We start from the raw sequence: 18,417 nt of genomic DNA on the forward strand, positions 1-18,417 counted from the left end.
TAGGATTCCAATATTGTCATGGCAAAATATATTGTGTCATACTTAATTTTACCATTTATGCTGATACTGGGATAACTGAACTCCAGGAACTAATTTTATATAAATCAAAGCAATTGGTATCATTATCATCAAATAAATTCAGCATTTTTTTCACATAATGCAGGATCTGTTTTAGTCTACAATATAACAATACCACAAATGCAAAGTTTATTTTGGATGCAGTAAAGCACCTCAGATTAAAGAGTGACAGATAATGAAAGCTACCGTAATGAGGGTAGAAAAATACTGTTTACATGCAATGCTTCAGGATATTAACATGCTTTCAGATGTCTCAATTTCTCAAAATAAATAACTTGAATCTATCTGAAAATATAATTAGTTTTCAATCCATTAGATTTAATTCTTAGCATTATAATAAATTGAGTTTGACTGAGTCAAAGCTGGATACAAAGTTGTTATTACTTACTTTTTCCATTGCAGCCAATAGAATATGGGCATGCCCAGAGTATTCTGTAACAGAAATACAAGTTAGACTCATTATGCTTTAACGTACGTTGAATTATAAGGAGCAATTTTTAAAAATTCAAAATGGCAGTTTATTTTTAAGAAACATAAACCCACACTTCAAAAATAATTAAATGTTTCATCACATTTCACCACTGAAGTCAATTTAATCACAATTGTCATTTTTAATAATTTAAAACTAGTCTGACTAATTAAATGAATATAGAACATATTTAAGATTATAAATAGTAATTACAACAGATCTTATATCTTTTCAAAGACATTTTCCTCACACTATTTATGCCACTTTTCTCCCTTTATCGCCTTTCCTGAAGGTTTTAACTCCATTAACTTCTGATCGATTCGCCATCAATTGACTGACACAATAATTCAGCTTACTACATGACTTGAGGCGGTATCTGTCTGGAGGCTATCTAACCACAGTGGCGTTAAAGCAAAAGCTAATTCAGCTCTCATCCAAACTCCACACGCAATACCATCCTTTCTGGTTAAGGGGGTTCGGTTGCGGGAGTGGTGTGAACCAAGGACTGTCGGAAGGGACAGTCCTTGCGGAAGGCAGAGAGGGGTGGGGAGGGAAAGATGTTCGTGGTGGTGGGGTCTATTTGGAGTTGGCAGAAGTGCTTGAGGATGCTGTGTTGGATGCGGAGACTGGTGGGGTGGTAGGTGAGGACAAGGGGGACTCCTGTCTTTATTGCGCTGGGGGGGGGGGGGGGTTTAGGAATGGAGGTGCAGCGATGGAGGGCTGTCTGGATGACAGGAGGAGGAAAAGCACGTTCTTATAAATAGGTGGCCAGCTGGGTGCTTGCAAGTGGAATGTCTCCTCGTCCGAGCAGATGCTGAGGAGTTGGAAGAATTGGGAGAATGTGATGGAGTTCTTGCAGGATACTGGGTGGGAGGAGGTGTAGTCCAGGTAGTTATGGGAGGCTGTGGGTTAGTAGTAGATGTCTATCTGGAGGCTGTCACCGGAGATAGAAATGGTAAGGTCAAAAAAGGAGGGAAGGAAAAATTATTGAAGGTGATGACCAGTTCAGTGAGGCGAAGGAGGGTACTGCTGGAGGAGGACTGGATGGGACAAGAAGAAGCAGAGGGCCTGGAGGCCATCCTTGTGGGGTATGGACATGTATAAGGACTGCATGCATATAGTGAAGAGAAGGAGCTGTGGGCCAGGGAACTGAAAGTTGCTGAAGAGACGGAGGGTGTGGTTGGTGTCGTGGATGTGGATGGGAAGTACCTGAACTAAGGGGGAAAGGGTGGGGTCGAGGTAGCAGAAGAGGAGTTCAGTGGGGCAGGAGCATGCCAAGTTGATGTGTTAGCGGGGGTAGTTGGGCTTGTGAATATTGGGGAACAGGTAGAACTGGGCAGTATGGGGCTGGGGTACAATGAGTTTAGAGGTAGTGGAGGGGAGATCACCAGAGGCAATGAGGACACTGATGGTTTTGAATTTGTACAGGATGGGTTGCAGTGGAGTCATGGGCAAGGGGAGATAGGACGCAGTTTCGGAGTGCTAGCGAAGGGGAGAGGTGTGGGCTGAGGGGGGGGGAATGAGGTGGAGGAGTAGAGTGCATTGTAGGAGTTGATAGGTAAGAAGAGAGAGCTGGTGTGCTGGGTGGCTGCAACTCAGCAGTAGGACCCAGGGGTGACCCTGAGAAATGTCGTCCGGGACTTGCTTGCAGAGTGGGCAGAGCCAGAGGTGGAGGTAGGAGGAAAGTCCAGGCTGGTCAGAGTACTGCTGTCAGCAGAATCCGGAGCAGCATTGCAGGAGATATCCGGAGCGGAAACAGGTGAGCACTCAGGGGTCCTTGTGAGATGTCGGAAGTGGTGTCCAATCCAGAAGTTGCTTTGGCCTGGAGAGAGTCTCCATGTCGATAATGGCAGCAGCAGCAGCGTGAGGGAGTGGGGCCTGGAGGCAGCCAGAACCAGGGCGCAAATTTTGAACCACAAGCGAGTTCTCTGACTGGAGGTAACAGCAGCTGAGTTCTGCAAACTTCTGATTTTTTACATCTGATATGAAATTGAAAATCTGTTGAGTTGGTGGATTCTCCGTTGGATGGAGAATAGTAGATGTCCTCCACATGTTTAGGAAAGGGAAGCCATTAGCTGGGGGAAGGATGAGGAGAGGGAATGGAGGTATAGCCACATAGCTGAGAGGGTGGAGTGGAGAATTCGGAGAGAGAGCTGTTTATGAAGGTGTTGGAGGTATTGCACATATGGAGCATCGAAAGTGGGTCCAAATTTGTAGGGTTGAAAATGTACCTGCAGGCCTTGAGGGACAAGATGGTTGCCAAGACAGCAGCTGAGGAACATCACGTGGCTGTAGTATCGAAATTGTTTCATGTGATCAAAGAGCTGGAGGGCTGAGGTGGTCACAGCATTGTGGCAGTGAGAAAGGGACTCACTGAGTGCACGTCTGAGGCAGGCAGAGAACTTCTTCAAAGTGGGCATCCCGAGAAGAGACTTTCGTTTCTAACCAGGGATTAATCAAGAGCTTAGAAATGTGTTGCTGGAAAAGCGCAACAGGTCAGGCAGCATCAAAGGAACAGGAGAATCGACGTTTCGGGCATAAGCCCTTCTTCAGGAATTCCTGAAGAAGGGCTTATGCCCGAAACGTCGATTCTCCTCCTTTGATGCTGCCGGACCTGCTGCGCTTTTCCAGCAACACATTTTTAAGCTCTGATCTCCAGCATCTGCAGTCCTCACTTTCTCCTAGGGATTAATCAAGAACAGTCAGCGTGATTTTGTTACAGGGAGGGCACATCTGACCAACTAGATTGAATTTTTCAAAGAGGTGACCAAGTCTGCAGATTAAGGCAGTGCTTTTGATAAGGTCCTGCATGGGAGACGGATATCAAAGATAAGGGCCATATTGGGATTCAAAGAAATTTGATAAATTCGATCCACAATTGGTTGAATGGCAGGAAGCAGAGGGTGATGGCTAAGGGGCGTTTTTCCAACTAGAAGTCTGTGTCCAGTGTGGTCATATAGGAGTCAGTTTGGGGCTTTCCTGTTTGTGATTTATATGAATTATTTAAACTTGAATGTGGAAGGGTTGATCAGTAAGTTTGCAGGTGATACAAAAATAGTGAATAATAAAGTATGATAGGCTTAAACTACAAGAGGATGGGCTGGTCAAATGAGTTGATCAGTGGCAAATGGGATTCAACCAGGACAAATGTGAGATGATGCACTTGGGCAGGACAACAAGACAAAGGAACACATGATAAATGGTAGGACCCTAGGAAGTATCAAGGATCAGAAGGACATTGGCATGCATGTAGAGGAGTACACTAAGATAGCAGGATAGGTGCATAAAGGGGTTAAGAAAGCATGTGCTATACTTGCCTTTATTACCCAAACCATAGAGTTTAATATTAGGGAGGCCCTGCCTCAGCTGAGGGCCACACTCTCTCAGAATTGCAAAAGACCCACTCTGTACTCCATCCTCAGGAGAATTCATACTCTCAACGAACAGTATTTCAATTCCATCTCAAACATCAAAAACTGTAAGTACAACAAACTTTTATCTACCCACCTCCATAACCAGCGCTCCTCAAACATTCCAGAAGATTCCCCTGGCCTCGAAAACTCCTCAAACGCCATTAGCCATGCGGCTCATGCAGCTGCCACCCCCACTCTGATTGATGATGTCACTTCCGCCCCCATCATGGCCGCTCCCACAACCACTTCCGCCCCTCACAATTCCTCATGCATCACATGTGGCATCACTTCCGCCCTTCACATCATCGCTGATGCCACACGCTGAGTGACTTCCGCCACCCCTACTGCCGTAGTCACCACCACTTCCACCCCCACCAGCGCCACTCACCTGCATTCTGCTGTCACGCCCCACAGACCCCACTGTCACTATCCCCACCCCCTAGAAACCCGCGGGGAACACTACCCCTGCTCATGACTCCACCCCCATTCCCCCCACCATCACACCCACTCCAGTTACAGGTTCCACCCCCGCTCCCAGCTTCACACCCACACCAGATCCCAGCTCCCAGCCCTGCTGAGTTTTCACCATCCCCCCAGACCTCCCCCTCACAGAGGACGAACGATCAGTCCTCAGCAAAGGACTCACCTTCATCCCCCTCCGTCCACGCATCAATGAATTTAATACACACCGTGACATCGAACACTTCTTCCATCGCCTCCACCTCCGAGCTTACTTTCACAATCAGGATTCCCACCAGCCTTCCGAGGACCCCTTCGCCCACCTCCAGCACACTGCATCCACCTGGACACCCCGCGCTGGCCTATTACCTGCCCTCGACCTCTTCATTTCCAACTGCCGCCTCAACCTGCCTACCACCCTCCCTCCCTCACTCCAACCTCTCACCCTCACAACGCGCAGCCCTCCAATCCCTCTGCTCCAATCCCAACCTCACCATCAAGCCAGCGGATAAAGGGGGTGCAGTGGTAGTCTGGCGCACTGACCTCTACATCCCTGAAGCCAAACGCCAACTCAAGGACACCTCTTCCTACTGCCCACACGACCATGACTCCACCCGCCCCATTAACAAACGATGTCCCAGACCAGACAGAACCTCATCACCTCAGGAGATCTCCCACCCACAGCTTCCAACCTCATAGTCTGGAAACCCCGCAGTGCCCGGTTCTTCCTCCTTCCCAAGATCCACAAGCCTGACCACCCTGGCCGACCCATTGTCTCAGCATGCTCCTGCCCCACTGAACTCATCTCTACCTACCTCGACACTGTCCTATTCCCCCTAGTCCAAGAACTCCCCACATACGTTCCAGACACCACCCACGCCCTCCACCTCCTCCAAGACTTCAGTTTCTCCGGCCCCCAATGCTTCATCTTCACCATGGATATCCAATCCCTCTACACCTCCATCCGCCATGACCAGGGCCTCCAAGCCCTCCGTTTTCTCCTCTCCAGACGTCCCCAACAGTACCCTTCCACCGACACACTCATTCGTTTGGCTGAACTGGTCCTCACCCTTAACAATTTCTCCTTCGAATCCTCCCGCTTCCTCCAGACCAAAGGGTAGCCATGGGCACATGTATGGCCCCAGCTATGCCTGTCTCTTTGTTGGCTACGTAAAACAGTTGATCTTCCGTAATTACACCGGCATCACTGCCCACCTCTTCCTCCGCTACATTGATGACTGCATTGGCACCACCTCGTGCGCCCACAAGGAGGTTGAGCAATTCATCAACTTCACCAACACATTCCACCCTGACCTCAAATTTACCTGGACCATCTCTGACACCTCCCTCCCTTTCCTGGACCTCTCCATCTCCATTGATGATGACCGACTTGACACTGACATTTTTTACAAACCCACCGATTCCCACAGCTACCTGGATTACACCTCTTCCCACCCTTCCTCTTGCAAAAATGCCATTCCATATTCCCAATTCCTCCGCCTCCGCCGTATCTGCTCCCAGGAGGACCAGTTCCACCACAGAACACACCAGATGGCCTCCTTCTTTAGAGATCGCAATTTCCCTTCCCATGTGGTTAAAGATGCCCTCCAACGCATCTCGTCCACATCCCACACCACTGCCCTCAGACCCCACCCCTCCAACCGTAACAAGGACAGAACGCCCCTGGTGCTCACCTTCCACCCTACCAACCTTCGCATACACCAAATCATCCACCGACATTTCCGCCACCTCCAAAAAGACCCCACCACCAGGGATATATTTCCCTCCCCACCCCTTTCCGCTTTCTGGAAACACCGTTCCCTCCGTGACTACCTGGTCAGGTCCACGCCCACCTACAACCCACCCTCCCATCCTGGCACCTTCCCCTGCCACCACAGGAACTGCAAAACCTGCGCCAACACCTCCTCCCTCACCTCTATCCAAGGCCCTAAAGGAGCCTTCCACATCCAAAGTTTTACCTGCACATCCACTAATATCATTTATTGTATCCGTTGCTCCAATGCGGTCTCCTCTACATTGGGGAGACTGGGCGCCTCCCAGCAGAGCGCTTTAGGGAACATCTCCGGGACACCCGCACCAATCAACCACATCGCCCCGTGGCCCAACATTTCAACTCCCCCTCCCACTCTGCCGAGGACATGGAGGTCCTGGGCCTCCTTCACCGCCGCTCCCTCACCACCAGACACCTGGAGGAAGAACGCCTCATCTTCCGCCTCTGAACACTCCAACCCCAGGGCATCAATGTAGACTTCAACAGTTTCCTCATTTCCCCTTCCCCCACCTCACCCTAGTTCCAAACTTCCAGCTCAGCACTGTCCCCATGACTTGTCCGGACTTGTCTCCTTTTCCACCTATCCACTCCACCCTCTCCTCCCTGACCTATCACCTTCATCCCCTCCCCCACTCACCTATTGTACTCTATGCTACTTTCTCCCCACCCCCACCCTTCAGGCTCTCTGCCTTTATTCCTGATGAAGGGCTTTTGCCCGAAACGTCAATTTCACTGCTCCTTGGATGCTGCCTGAACTGCTGTGCTCTTCCAGCACCACTAATCCAGAATCTGGTTTCCAGCATCTGCAGTCATTGTTTTTACCTTGTAGAAAATGTTAGTTAGACCACAGCTGGAGTGTTCTGGAATCTGCATTATCAGATGGACTAAGTTGTGGAGATTTACCAGGATGTTGCCTGGGCTGGAGAATTTCAGTTGTGAAGACATATTGGACAGACTGGGGTTGTTCCCTCACAGCAGAGAAGATTGAAAGGGATGTATAAAATTATGAGGGGTATAAATGGCATAGGCAGGAAGAAACAATTCCTCTTGAAGGGAATCAATGACAAGGGAAATAGATTGAAGGCAAGGGGCAGAAGGTTTAAAAGGGATCAGAGTATGGTGGGAACTGGAACTCACTTCCTGTAAGGGGGGGGGGGGGGGGGTAGAGTCAGAAACCCTCATAACACTTAAGTATTTAGATGCACACTTGGGATTCTGAGGCATATAAGGCTATGGATCAAGCGCTGGAAGTTGGGATTAGAATAGTTAAGTGATTGTGTTTTACCAGCATGGATGCAATAGGCCAAAGGGCCTTTCTCTGTGCTGTAGACTTTCTCTATGACTGACTTCCACTGGCTGCAGAGGCTAGGATATAGGTACAGTCTAAAGTTAGAAACGAATCTTTCAGGAATTAAATTAGAAAACACTCCTTATATGAACAAAGTAGAAGTTTAGAACTTTCTTCAGTAAATAGCTATTGATGCTGGATGAACTTTTATTTTAAAACAGAGATTGAAAGATTTTTGTAAATCTGATGTAGTAAAGGCTACGGGAAAAGTTGCTTACATAGAGTTAGACTGCAGATCAGCCATGCTTTCACTGAGTGATGAAAAACATGCAGAGAGATAAAGGCCTACTCTTGTTCAAATATTACTACGATTCCAGCTTCCTACAACTTATATTACATTAAAATATCACATCCGTGCCTGGATAACAGCTATTGGTATCAATCATAAGTTCTGACTGAGGCCAAACTTAAAAATTCACATGTAAAGGCTATGGGACTCGACCTTTATTGAAATCAATTCTATTGAAGTAATCTAACCAGGTTTTCTTTAATTTAGCACTAACATGGGATGTTTACTCTAGTGTGTATGTGCCCAAGTCTAAAATTACACCTGGACTTGATTTTAATTATCAACAGAATCAGAAGTTGAACAGATCGGTTTTGCTTCCATTTTTTCCTTCACCTTGAAATGTTAATAAATACCAGAGGTCACTCTCATAATAAAACTTTAAATTAGCGTGTACCAAAGTTTATGTTAATAAGAATGAATGATTCATGATCATTAAGCAGGAATGAACATGACTTTAAATCAGATATATGGATTGAAGTTCACCAACAGCTTGAATGGATAAGCCTATAAGTAGCTTAGCCATGCAAACCGGCAAGGCTTTAGATTCAATTTCTGGCTTACAATGAATTGGTTGATTTCCACCGGGACAGTTGCATTGATGTTAGAAATGAACTCAATGACATTGCATTGGCAAGGTACAGGAAGCTTCCAATAGTTCTTATGCAGCAAACCCCTCTTACCTACCTGATCTGCCTGTACTGCTCATAAACAAAGCTTTTCACTGTACTTTGGTACATGACATTAAGTAGATAAATCAATCAAAATCAAATAAATCAACTACATGTACATGGCTGTCAGGCAAGGGCACCACACTGACCTACAATTTGTATCCCCACCCCCAAACATTTTTACTGAAGTCTTTCAAACACTAATTTCATATTAATAAGTGATTTGGCATCAACTGAGCTACATTCAAAACACTCCCATTCAGCACTCCTTCTAGTCACCTTATTCAACGGAGCTAATTTATTTTGTGACATATTCAATCTCGTGCTCTTGTATTTTATGCATAAGGAACGCAGTAGTGATTATGGATGTTGTGATCAGGGGAATAGATACAGCTTCCTGCAGCCATAACCTAAAGGATTTGGTTACCTGCTTGGTACCAGGTTTAAGAACATTTCCTGGTAGTTAGCAAAGAACTTGGAACAGGAGAGCAAGGATTTAGTTGTCAAGGTCCATATAGGAACACCTCTAGAAGTAGAAATGATACTCCATGGAACTTAAGGATATGGGCCAAGTGCTGGCAAATGGGACTAGATTAGTTTAGAATATCGGGTCAGCATGGACGAGCTGGACTGAAGGGTTTGTTTCCGTGCTGTACGTCGCTATGATCTTGCATCCAAATTAATAAGAAACAGTTGAAACAGAGGATGGGATATCAAGGAAGAAGACACAGACAAAGGCTAGTTAAATAGCAGGTAATTGAGATACTGAATGGGGTAAAAATAAAGGAGGAAATACTAGAAAGACTGACTGGATGCGAAGTTGATAAATTTTCAGGATAATATGGGATTCATCATAGGATGCTGACGGAAAGTGTAGAAATTGCACAGATACTGGTCATAGTCCTGCTTCGACACAGGAATAGTGCTAGAGGACAGTCCCATTTTAGCCCTTTGCAGTGCATTCTGGATATCTCATGAAAGGACCAAGTCATAAATGCACCAGTCCTCTTGAACACAAAAGTCCTTGGTATGTTGACTCTCAACTAGCAGAAGTTGAGATTTGGGGCTGCATGGTGGCACAGTGGTTGGCACTCCTGCCTCAGGAACCCATGTTCCATTTCAGCTTGGGTGACTGTGTGAAATTTGCATGTTCTCTCTATATCTGCATTGGTACCCTAGTTTCCTCCCACAGTCCAAAGATAGATTGGCCATGCTCAATTGCCCTATATTGTCCTGGGATGTGCAAGCTAGGTAACTTAGCCATGCTAAGTTTGGGATTTCTTCGCAGGGTCGGTGCAGACTTGATGGGCCGAATGGCCGTTTTCTGTACTGTAGAGATTCCATGAACTTCTATGAACTACTCTGGCAATGCTTGCAATGTGGAAGATGGTGGCATATCCACAGATTTTCTGGTTAGACAGAGTCAAATCACAAGCTGAGTAGGACCTCAAAAGCTTCACTTCAAGAATCCTAATGAGTATGGCATTAAGGTCTGGATCTCCAATTAGCATACCTGATGACAGATGAAAATGGAACAGAATCCATGAGCTGGCATAAGACACCACCATGATCAGTGGCTACGGCAGTAATAGCTGTCACAGCGCGACTCTTCCCCATCCCAAAAGCTCACTTTGTTAGTTTTCACAAGAAACCAGTTTTTGATGGAGTAACCTGCAAATTCCTACCTAATTTATACCTCAATGCAAAGATGACACGTTAACTATTTTTGAATCTACAGGTGCACATTAACTCCTTCTACAACTTCAGCTTCAAATGTACTCAAATTCACTTTTGAAATGGAATAGTCTAATGAAGTCTTTCCTCTATGTATTAGCTGAGAAATTCACTAATGAGTTCTCTACCACTATCTCCCCAAAGTTCACTTTTCCTAACAACGTGTACCTTGAAATTCCAACAGCTCCAGGTACTATAAGATTGGCCTCATTAACCACCTTGGAAGTAGGGCCTGTGTCATTTGCTCACTGTGCAAAGTAGGGCCTGTGTCATTTGCTCACTGTGCAAGCTTGATGCTGAAAGACGGCACAAAGCTACCATGTAGGATAATGGCTTCCCCAATTAGACTGTTGCTAAGCAAACCAAAAACAGAAATTTCTGGATAAATGTTGCAGGCCTGGCAGTGCATGTGGAGAGAAAGCACAGCTAACATGGAGTCCGGTAACCCTTCCTAAGATCTGTTGCTTACTATACGTTGTGCAGACTCACGAGTGGGCCAAAGGAGCCATTTGAAGTATTGAAAAGTATTCAGGCTACCTCAGATTAAAGGTAAATTGTTTTTTAGAGTTTCAACAACAGTTAAAACTAACCATTTCAAGCTGCTAATACACAGCATTAGATTAGATTAGATTCCCTACAGTGTGGAGCAAAAGGAGTTGCATTGTCTAGTAGCAGGATGAGAATCAAGCTGAAAAGGCACTATCAGAGACACTAATAGAGCACAAAGAAGTAACATGTATATAAATTCAAGTGCCAGTTTGATGCCAGGTATGTAGGCTGCATGTCTCAACAACAGGTGGATTATATCAAATAGCATATCACTTCAGCTGTTCACAACAAAAAGAGAACTGAGAAATGGCTGTACTCAACACACTGTGCTTGAAAAACTCAGTATATAGTAGGTCTTCAAGAAAGTACATTAGGTCTTCAAGAAAGACATTGTCGCGGGGATTTCAGTTGGGATCGTGAGATTCTCTAACATTAATAATAGCCTGAAAAAATAAAAAACCTGAATTTTCAAAACATATTCAATATTGTTGCTTGATAAAAGGGCTCTCAAGATTGGGAGCAATGTGTAAGTTTCAACAATAGCTCAACTGGTGGCACTCTTCCATTTTGTTTTTACCTTTTTACCATTTTGAGTCAGCCAGCTATTGGTTCAAATAGGGAGAAGTGACTGTGCAATGTTATAACGCAGAATAGTAGAGGACTTGGGCCCAGATGTTTCCTGCTGATTCTTGAGCAATGTCGCAAAAGATAATACATTGTCCAATACTTGTAATGGGTTTGTGTTAATTCAAACATTAAGCAGTGGGGAGAGCATATGCTTTAAAAAAAAATCAAACCAGCATCAGGAACTAATCATTACAGACCTAAACGTATAGTCTAATACTCTAGCAGTCCACCACCATATCTCAATTTTCTTCAAGATAAATATTTGAAAATTACACCCTTCCACAAAAACATTACTTAAAAAAACAAATTTGATGCTTCTGCAATGTAAAACTTTAGGCTTACAGCACATTAAACAGCATTACTTACCATCCACTTCATCAACCACTGCCCGAATGACTAAAGGAAAAACTCCTTTGTCTAGATCAAAGTTTAACTAAAAGGTAAAAGAAAAAGGCAGTCAAAAAAAATTCATAAGTTTTAAACAAAGCTTTAAAAATACTGCAAAACTTACAAAAATCTTTTGAAAGATGAACACCCTAAGGTTTATGACAAAATAAAAACTATTAAACAAAACATCATCTTTTAAGATGTTAAAGATAGTCAAATTACGACACTTACTACATTGAAATAAACATGCTGTAACATTCCCGGACTACTGAATTCAAAAGATAACACTGCAATAATATTTAAGAACGGATGCGCCAGAAATAGCGCTGTAAATTCAACTAAGCCAGCTAAAACTCCTCTATGAGTAACACTGCAGAAGATTACCTAGTAATTTATAAACGTACTGACTTTACATATTAAAAATGTACCATAATTGAAGAATTAGAAATTTGTGTGCGTCTAATAAATTTTGGAAAGACAGAGAAAGCTACCTTAAAAGGAGATGGAAAGAGATATTGATACACTGGACTACAAACAGTGAGCACATTTTCATAAAGAAATAAATGAGTTATCTTGTGCAATACTTCATGTCACCACACAACTGCTGACACACTATTTTTTAATATTATTAATTTGTGGGGGTCAGTGTGTTCTGATTCTTGATTATTATGAATATGAAGACTACCTAATTTATGTTCTGGTCAGGCTAGTAACCTTTTATGTTTAGAATAATAAGTATCTGAGGATTTAAAACATTGCCTAAGAGAAAAGATTCACGAGATTTCAGATTTTGAGCAAAATATAAACTTCATTGTACAAAGTTAGATGAGGGAGTCAAAGGGTGGGTCAGTAAATTTGCAGATGATACGAAGATAGGTGGAGTTGTGGACAGTGAGGAGGGCTGTTGTCGGCTGCAGAGGGACTTAGATATGATGCAGAGCTGGGCTGAGGAGTGGCAGATGGAGTTCAACCCTGCCAAGTGTGAGGTTGTCCATTTTGGAAGAACAAATAAGAATGCGGAATACAGGGTTAATGGTAGGGTTCTTAGTCAGGTGGAGGAACAGAGGGATCTTGGGGTCTATGTACATAGATCTTTGAAGGTTGCCACTCAGGTGGATAGAGTTTGTAAGAAGGCCTATGGAGTATTATCGTTCATTAGCAGAGGGATTGAATTCAAGAGTCGTGAAGTGATGTTGCAGCTGTACAGGACTTTGGTTAGGCCACAGTTGGAGTACTGTGTGCAGTTCTGGTCGCCTCACTTTAGGAAAGATGTGGAAGCTTTGGAGAGGGTGCAGAGAAGATTTACCAGGATGTTGCCTGGAATGGAGAGGAAGTCGTACGAGGATAGGTTGAGAGTTCTCGGCCTTTTCTCGTTGGAACGGCGAAGGATGAGGGGTGACTTGATAGAGGTTTATAAGATGATCAGAGGAATAGATAGAGTAGACAGTCAGAAACTTTTTCCCCAGGTAGAACAGAGTGTTACAAGGGGACATAAATTTAAGGTGAAGGGTGGAAGGTATAGGGGAGATGTCAGGGGTGGGTTCTTTACCCAGAGAGTGGTGGGGGCATGGAATGCGCTGCCCGTGGGAGTGGTAGAGTCGGAATCATTGGCGACCTTTAAGCGGCATTTGGATAGGTACATGGATGGGTATTTAATCTAGGTTAGAAGTTCGGCACAACATCGTGGGCCGAAGGGCCTGTTCTGTGCTGTATTGTTCTATGTTCTATGTTCTAAAGTTAAAATAGTAAAACATTCTAATACACAAATAACATATATAATTACACAGAGCCACATAATATTCAAACAGCTGGAATTAACAAGGGAAGTAAAGTTAACAGGTAAACAATGCTGAACATACCATACAGTATATCAAGTAGCAAATGCAAATCAAGAAAGTTCCCACAGATATGATTAACACAAGACATTTACATTCTTCATTTTGAAGACTGAGCCTCAGAACTTGCTCAAAATACACCGCCTCCATGAATTCACCCTTGTGATCCAAGACTGCATTCCACTGGATTCCCAAAAGCTCTACTCCAACATATTGTCATACACAATTTCAGCAGACACAGTTTGACTATAGTGGCAACAACCCTGGCTTTCCAAGCTCCAATATTTTTCAGCTGTACCAAAGAAATATTGTTTGTGGGCTTCTTTCACCCCAACACTCAGCTATCAAACAGCTCCAAGGACTTAGACAGTCCTGATGGATGTCATTGACTGAAAACATTAATTCTGCTTCTCTCTTCACAGATGCTGCCCGACTTGCCAAGTACTTAAAACAGAGTTGTTGTTTCAGATTTCAAGCCTTTGTAGTACTTGGTTTTTATAAGTAATATTATTCTGCTAAAGAAACCAATTTATCTGGTTTTTTTTCCTTAAGTGGTTGGGATGGTCTGGATTCTAATGTATTAAAGGAAAATTATGGGTAAACTAGTTAAACTAAAAATTGATGAAGCACGAAGGTTCAATGGGGCTTTCAGAGTGCTGCTCCTTCATCAGGTGGTTGTAGAGAATATTGGACTGTTGGACTACAACCTGGCGTTGTGTGATTTTTAGAAATTTTTAAGAGCTTTAGTGAAGGAAGAAGTTATTACATAATTCAAAAAGAAGAAAATAGGTGCAAGGAGCTAGCCCTGATAGAGTCATACAGTAACGAAACAAATCCTTCAGAGTCCAACTTGTCCATGCCAACCAGACATCTCAATCTGAACTGGTCCTATTTGGCTTGCATGACACTAATCATTTGCTATAAATACTGTGCCTTATGATCCTGTTCCACAGCTACCTGATAAAGGATCAGCTCTTTGAAAGCTAGTACTTCCAGATAAACCTGTTGGACTATAACCTGGTGTTGTGTGATTTTTAACTTTGTCTACCCCAGTCTAACACTGTTTGAATGAACTGTTTTTGCATGTCGATCATCCTGCCAATCTGGACCAGTATTCCCTAATTATCATGGTATGTACGCTTTTTGCTGTATATCAATTGTGTTGCATTCTCTCAAACTCGGATTAAACTTCAATTCCAAATTGCATCTTCACTGCACTACCTGCAATGCAAGCAAGTCCTTTCTTAAATACAGCACATTTAATTATAATTTAAACTAAATACAATTAAATAGAACATCTTAAATATAAAACTGAGCAGAGTGCTCCAGGGAGATCTGACAGTCATGATTGTAAAAACAAAGCTAATCTGTCCATTTAAAATGGATATAATAAAATATCCCCCTATAGGCACACCCCAGTCTAACACCGACTCCTCCACATCATGGCTGACCAAGGAAGGAAGTGTGTGCTAAACGTATTCTTCATTATCCTATGTACCTGTGACTCCATGTTCATGGAACTATGAACCTGCACTCCAAGGTCTCCATGTTCAGCAACATTACCCAAGAACATTACCAATAAGTGTACAAGCCCTGCCCTGGTTTGCCTTACAAAATGCAACACCTCACATTTATCTAAAGTAAACTCCTTCTGCCACTCATTGGCCCACTGGCCCATCTGACCAAGGTCCCACTGTACTCTAGATAATCTTCTTCACTGTCCACTACACCATCTATTTTGTTGTCATCCGCAAACTTACTAACCATGCTTCCTATATTCACATTCAAATCATTTATGGCAAAAGTTATTGACAATCGTCTTCATTCTTTCATGAGATTTTAAGCATTACAGAATTGTAATATTTGTGGACTTTATAAGTGAAAATACATTGGGCAAAAGTGACAATATGACCCTTCAGCAATAACTATGAATGACTGCAATCTATATACAAATTGAAAACTTCAGGTTGGTAAGTGTAGCCTTAAAGAAATTTCATAGAACACCTCTGTTTAATTTCTTGGAGCAACATTTTTTGAAACTAAGCAAATTATACATTAACTTGGTATTGTGTAGTGTGGCAGGGTTAACAAATGACCTCAGAGTATGACATCAGGTAACTGTGGTCATCTGACCGTATTTTCATCCAGACTGAGAGAGAGAAAAGGTCTAAGACTAGTATTTAAAATTTATAAGACGACAATTACATAGGCATGAATAGTCTGGTACATGGATCAGTACAGAAGCAATGACAGGCAATTTCACACTACTCAGAATAATTACATTGCTACTATAAAGATAAATTCTGAGAGAAGCAGCCACCATTCACATTTTACTAAAATAGTAAAAAAGAATCAAATTTGAGGAGAAAGTATGCCAATGCACAAAAGTGAGCAGCTGATCAAATGATTGCATTCTGACCAATCAACAACAATCATCAATGACTAAAAGGCTAAACACCATTAATAAACCAGAATATAAGAGGACGCCAGTTAAAAATGTAAAAACAGATAGCAGGGAGTGTCTATTATGTAAGCAGATTCTTGATAGGCAGGGGGAATCAAAAGTTAATCAGGGAGAGATCAGAATGTGGAATTTGGAACACGAATAAGCCAGCCATGATCGTATTGAATGGTGGAGCATGCTTAAAGGGTTAAGTGGCCTAAAACTTCTCCAATTCATATGTGGATAAGCCTATTCCAACATTCAATCAATCATGTTTGAGCTTTAATCTTAATTATACTTGCATGCTCAATTCAACATCCCTCTATTAACCCACAGTCCCGAGATCTTTCAATCTCAGTTATGAACAGACTTGACGACTGAGTATTTCCAACCCGACTGAATTTCAAACATTCACAAGCATCAGCAAGCAAGTTTCTTGTCATCTTAGCTGTAACTGATTGGTCCATCATTCCAAGACTGTGCAGCGAGGAATCTTATAGTCTCAGCATCTGCCTTCTCAATCCCCCAACCACCTCAGAATCTTAAAGGTGTCAGTAAGATCACCTCCCATTTTTCTGAACTCCTCAATGTAAAGGCCTAATTCAGCCAACCTCACAATTAAGAATAACCCAGTGCTAGAAATTAGAAACAGGTTTAGGTTTTACATACACAAAATCTGCTTAAAATAGACAAAGCAATAGGTTTGCTCTGAGAGCTTTGTTTTACTGAAAACTGCGTAAGGTTTCATTTCCATAGAAACAAGGCCAGTGGGGTTGTTAGGCTCAACAAAGGGCCACAGTTGGATAAATGAATGAATAGATATTCCTACAAACTGTGCTAGGCTTTTAATTTAACCTTGCTTAATTAAGATGCCTGAAGTATGAATTCCTTAGTGTCTGAAAGTAGCAGTTACTTTAGTGAAATACATCATAGCTCGCTGCCTGTTAAAGGATGAGTCGTAGAACTGAATAATCATTGTGATCAGCTTGTTAACAAACCTTACAAACAGCCTTTGACATAAAAGACTTGGAGCAACACTCATGAGTGTTTAAAGAAATCAAGAAGCCTTGGATATTGAAGCGAAATAGAAGGAGGAGGAAGAATGAACTGTTTTTGCATGTCGATCATCCTGCCAATCTGGACCAGTATTCCCTAATTATCATGGTATGTACGCTTTTTGCTGTATATCAATTGTGTTGCATTCTCTCAAACTCGGATTAAACTTCAATTCCAAATTGCATCTTCACTGCACTACCTGCAATGCAAGCAAGTCCTTTCTTAAATACAGCACATTTAATTATAATTTAAACTAAATACAATTAAATAGAACATCTTAAATATAAAACTGAGCAGAGTGCTCCAGGTGAGATCTGACAGTCATGATTGTAAAAACAAAGCTAATCTGTCCATTTAAAGTGGATATAATAAAATATCCCCCTGTAGGCACACAGCAGTTTTTTAATTCACAACATTTCCAAAAATGCAGACAGATTATCATTTCAGCATCAATCAAAATGGGAGTCATTTGCAATTCATTGCATTTGCTTGTGTCATTTCAACTTTGTTGTTCATACTTTTATGATCTTCACTTGAAGAACGTAGAACAATAGTTTTGCAAAGTAAAGGACCTGTGACTTGAGTGTGAAACCTTTGATGCTGGTTATGGAATACTCAAATAAGCTATAGAAATTTGCAGTTCATGGACCACTCTGTGAACACCCATGGTGTGGTTGTGACAGCATCAAAAACCATGAAAAACCATGCACAATTACAATAGGACTGCTTTACCCTTGCAATAAAGGCCAACATATCATTTGATTCATTAGTTACTTGCTGCACTTATATATTAGCTTTTTGTTTCTTTTACAAGAACACTCAAATTATTCTGAACATCAAACTTAAAAACTTTCTAACCATTTAAAAAATATTCTACTCTTTTTTAAATCCACTTATCAAAACGAACATCATCTCATTTCTAAACCTTAACTCCATCAGTCACATATAGTCGGCTGAGACAAAGTACACATGGAATTACTGGAGAAGATTAATTGGGAAAAGCAAAACAAAACTTGATTAACAATTCACCAGAAGGCAGAAAACAGAGAAAAAAAATCCCTTAACTCCACTAAGTGTAGTTCAGAATGGAGAGCAATTCAATATGTAGATCAATAATTTAGATTTGGTCAAGAGACTGACATGAAAACCTGCAAATTGTACTAAAATCAGAAGTGTTAATTTATTAAACAACTAAAGCTTTTGAGGTATTAGCAAGATGTAGAATGAACTGTATAAATAAAAGTAATATCTCAGTTGGAATTTAATATTA

At 42.4% G+C, this 18,417-nt stretch overlaps 1 protein-coding gene across 3 annotated transcripts in view; it reads right to left on the bottom strand.

The window, feature by feature from the left end:
• Positions 1-18,417, bottom strand: part of LOC122560491 (E3 ubiquitin-protein ligase MGRN1-like) — a 168,062-nt gene that overhangs the window by 46,807 nt on the left and 102,838 nt on the right. For all 3 annotated transcript variants that reach the window (XM_087998015.1, XM_043711141.2, XM_043711142.2), the window contains exons 6-7: positions 11,793-11,859; positions 467-510 (exon numbers count right to left, since the gene is read on the bottom strand). In XM_087998015.1, the coding sequence (XP_087854141.1) occupies positions 467-510; positions 11,793-11,859 (111 nt within the window). The remainder of the gene's footprint in view (positions 1-466; positions 511-11,792; positions 11,860-18,417) is intronic.

This window comes from Chiloscyllium plagiosum, unplaced genomic scaffold (genome assembly GCF_037043375.1).
Source record: "Chiloscyllium plagiosum isolate Xiang-an unplaced genomic scaffold, Cpla_swu_hap1 HiC_scaffold_20, whole genome shotgun sequence".
Lineage (NCBI taxonomy): Eukaryota > Metazoa > Chordata > Chondrichthyes > Orectolobiformes > Hemiscylliidae > Chiloscyllium > Chiloscyllium plagiosum.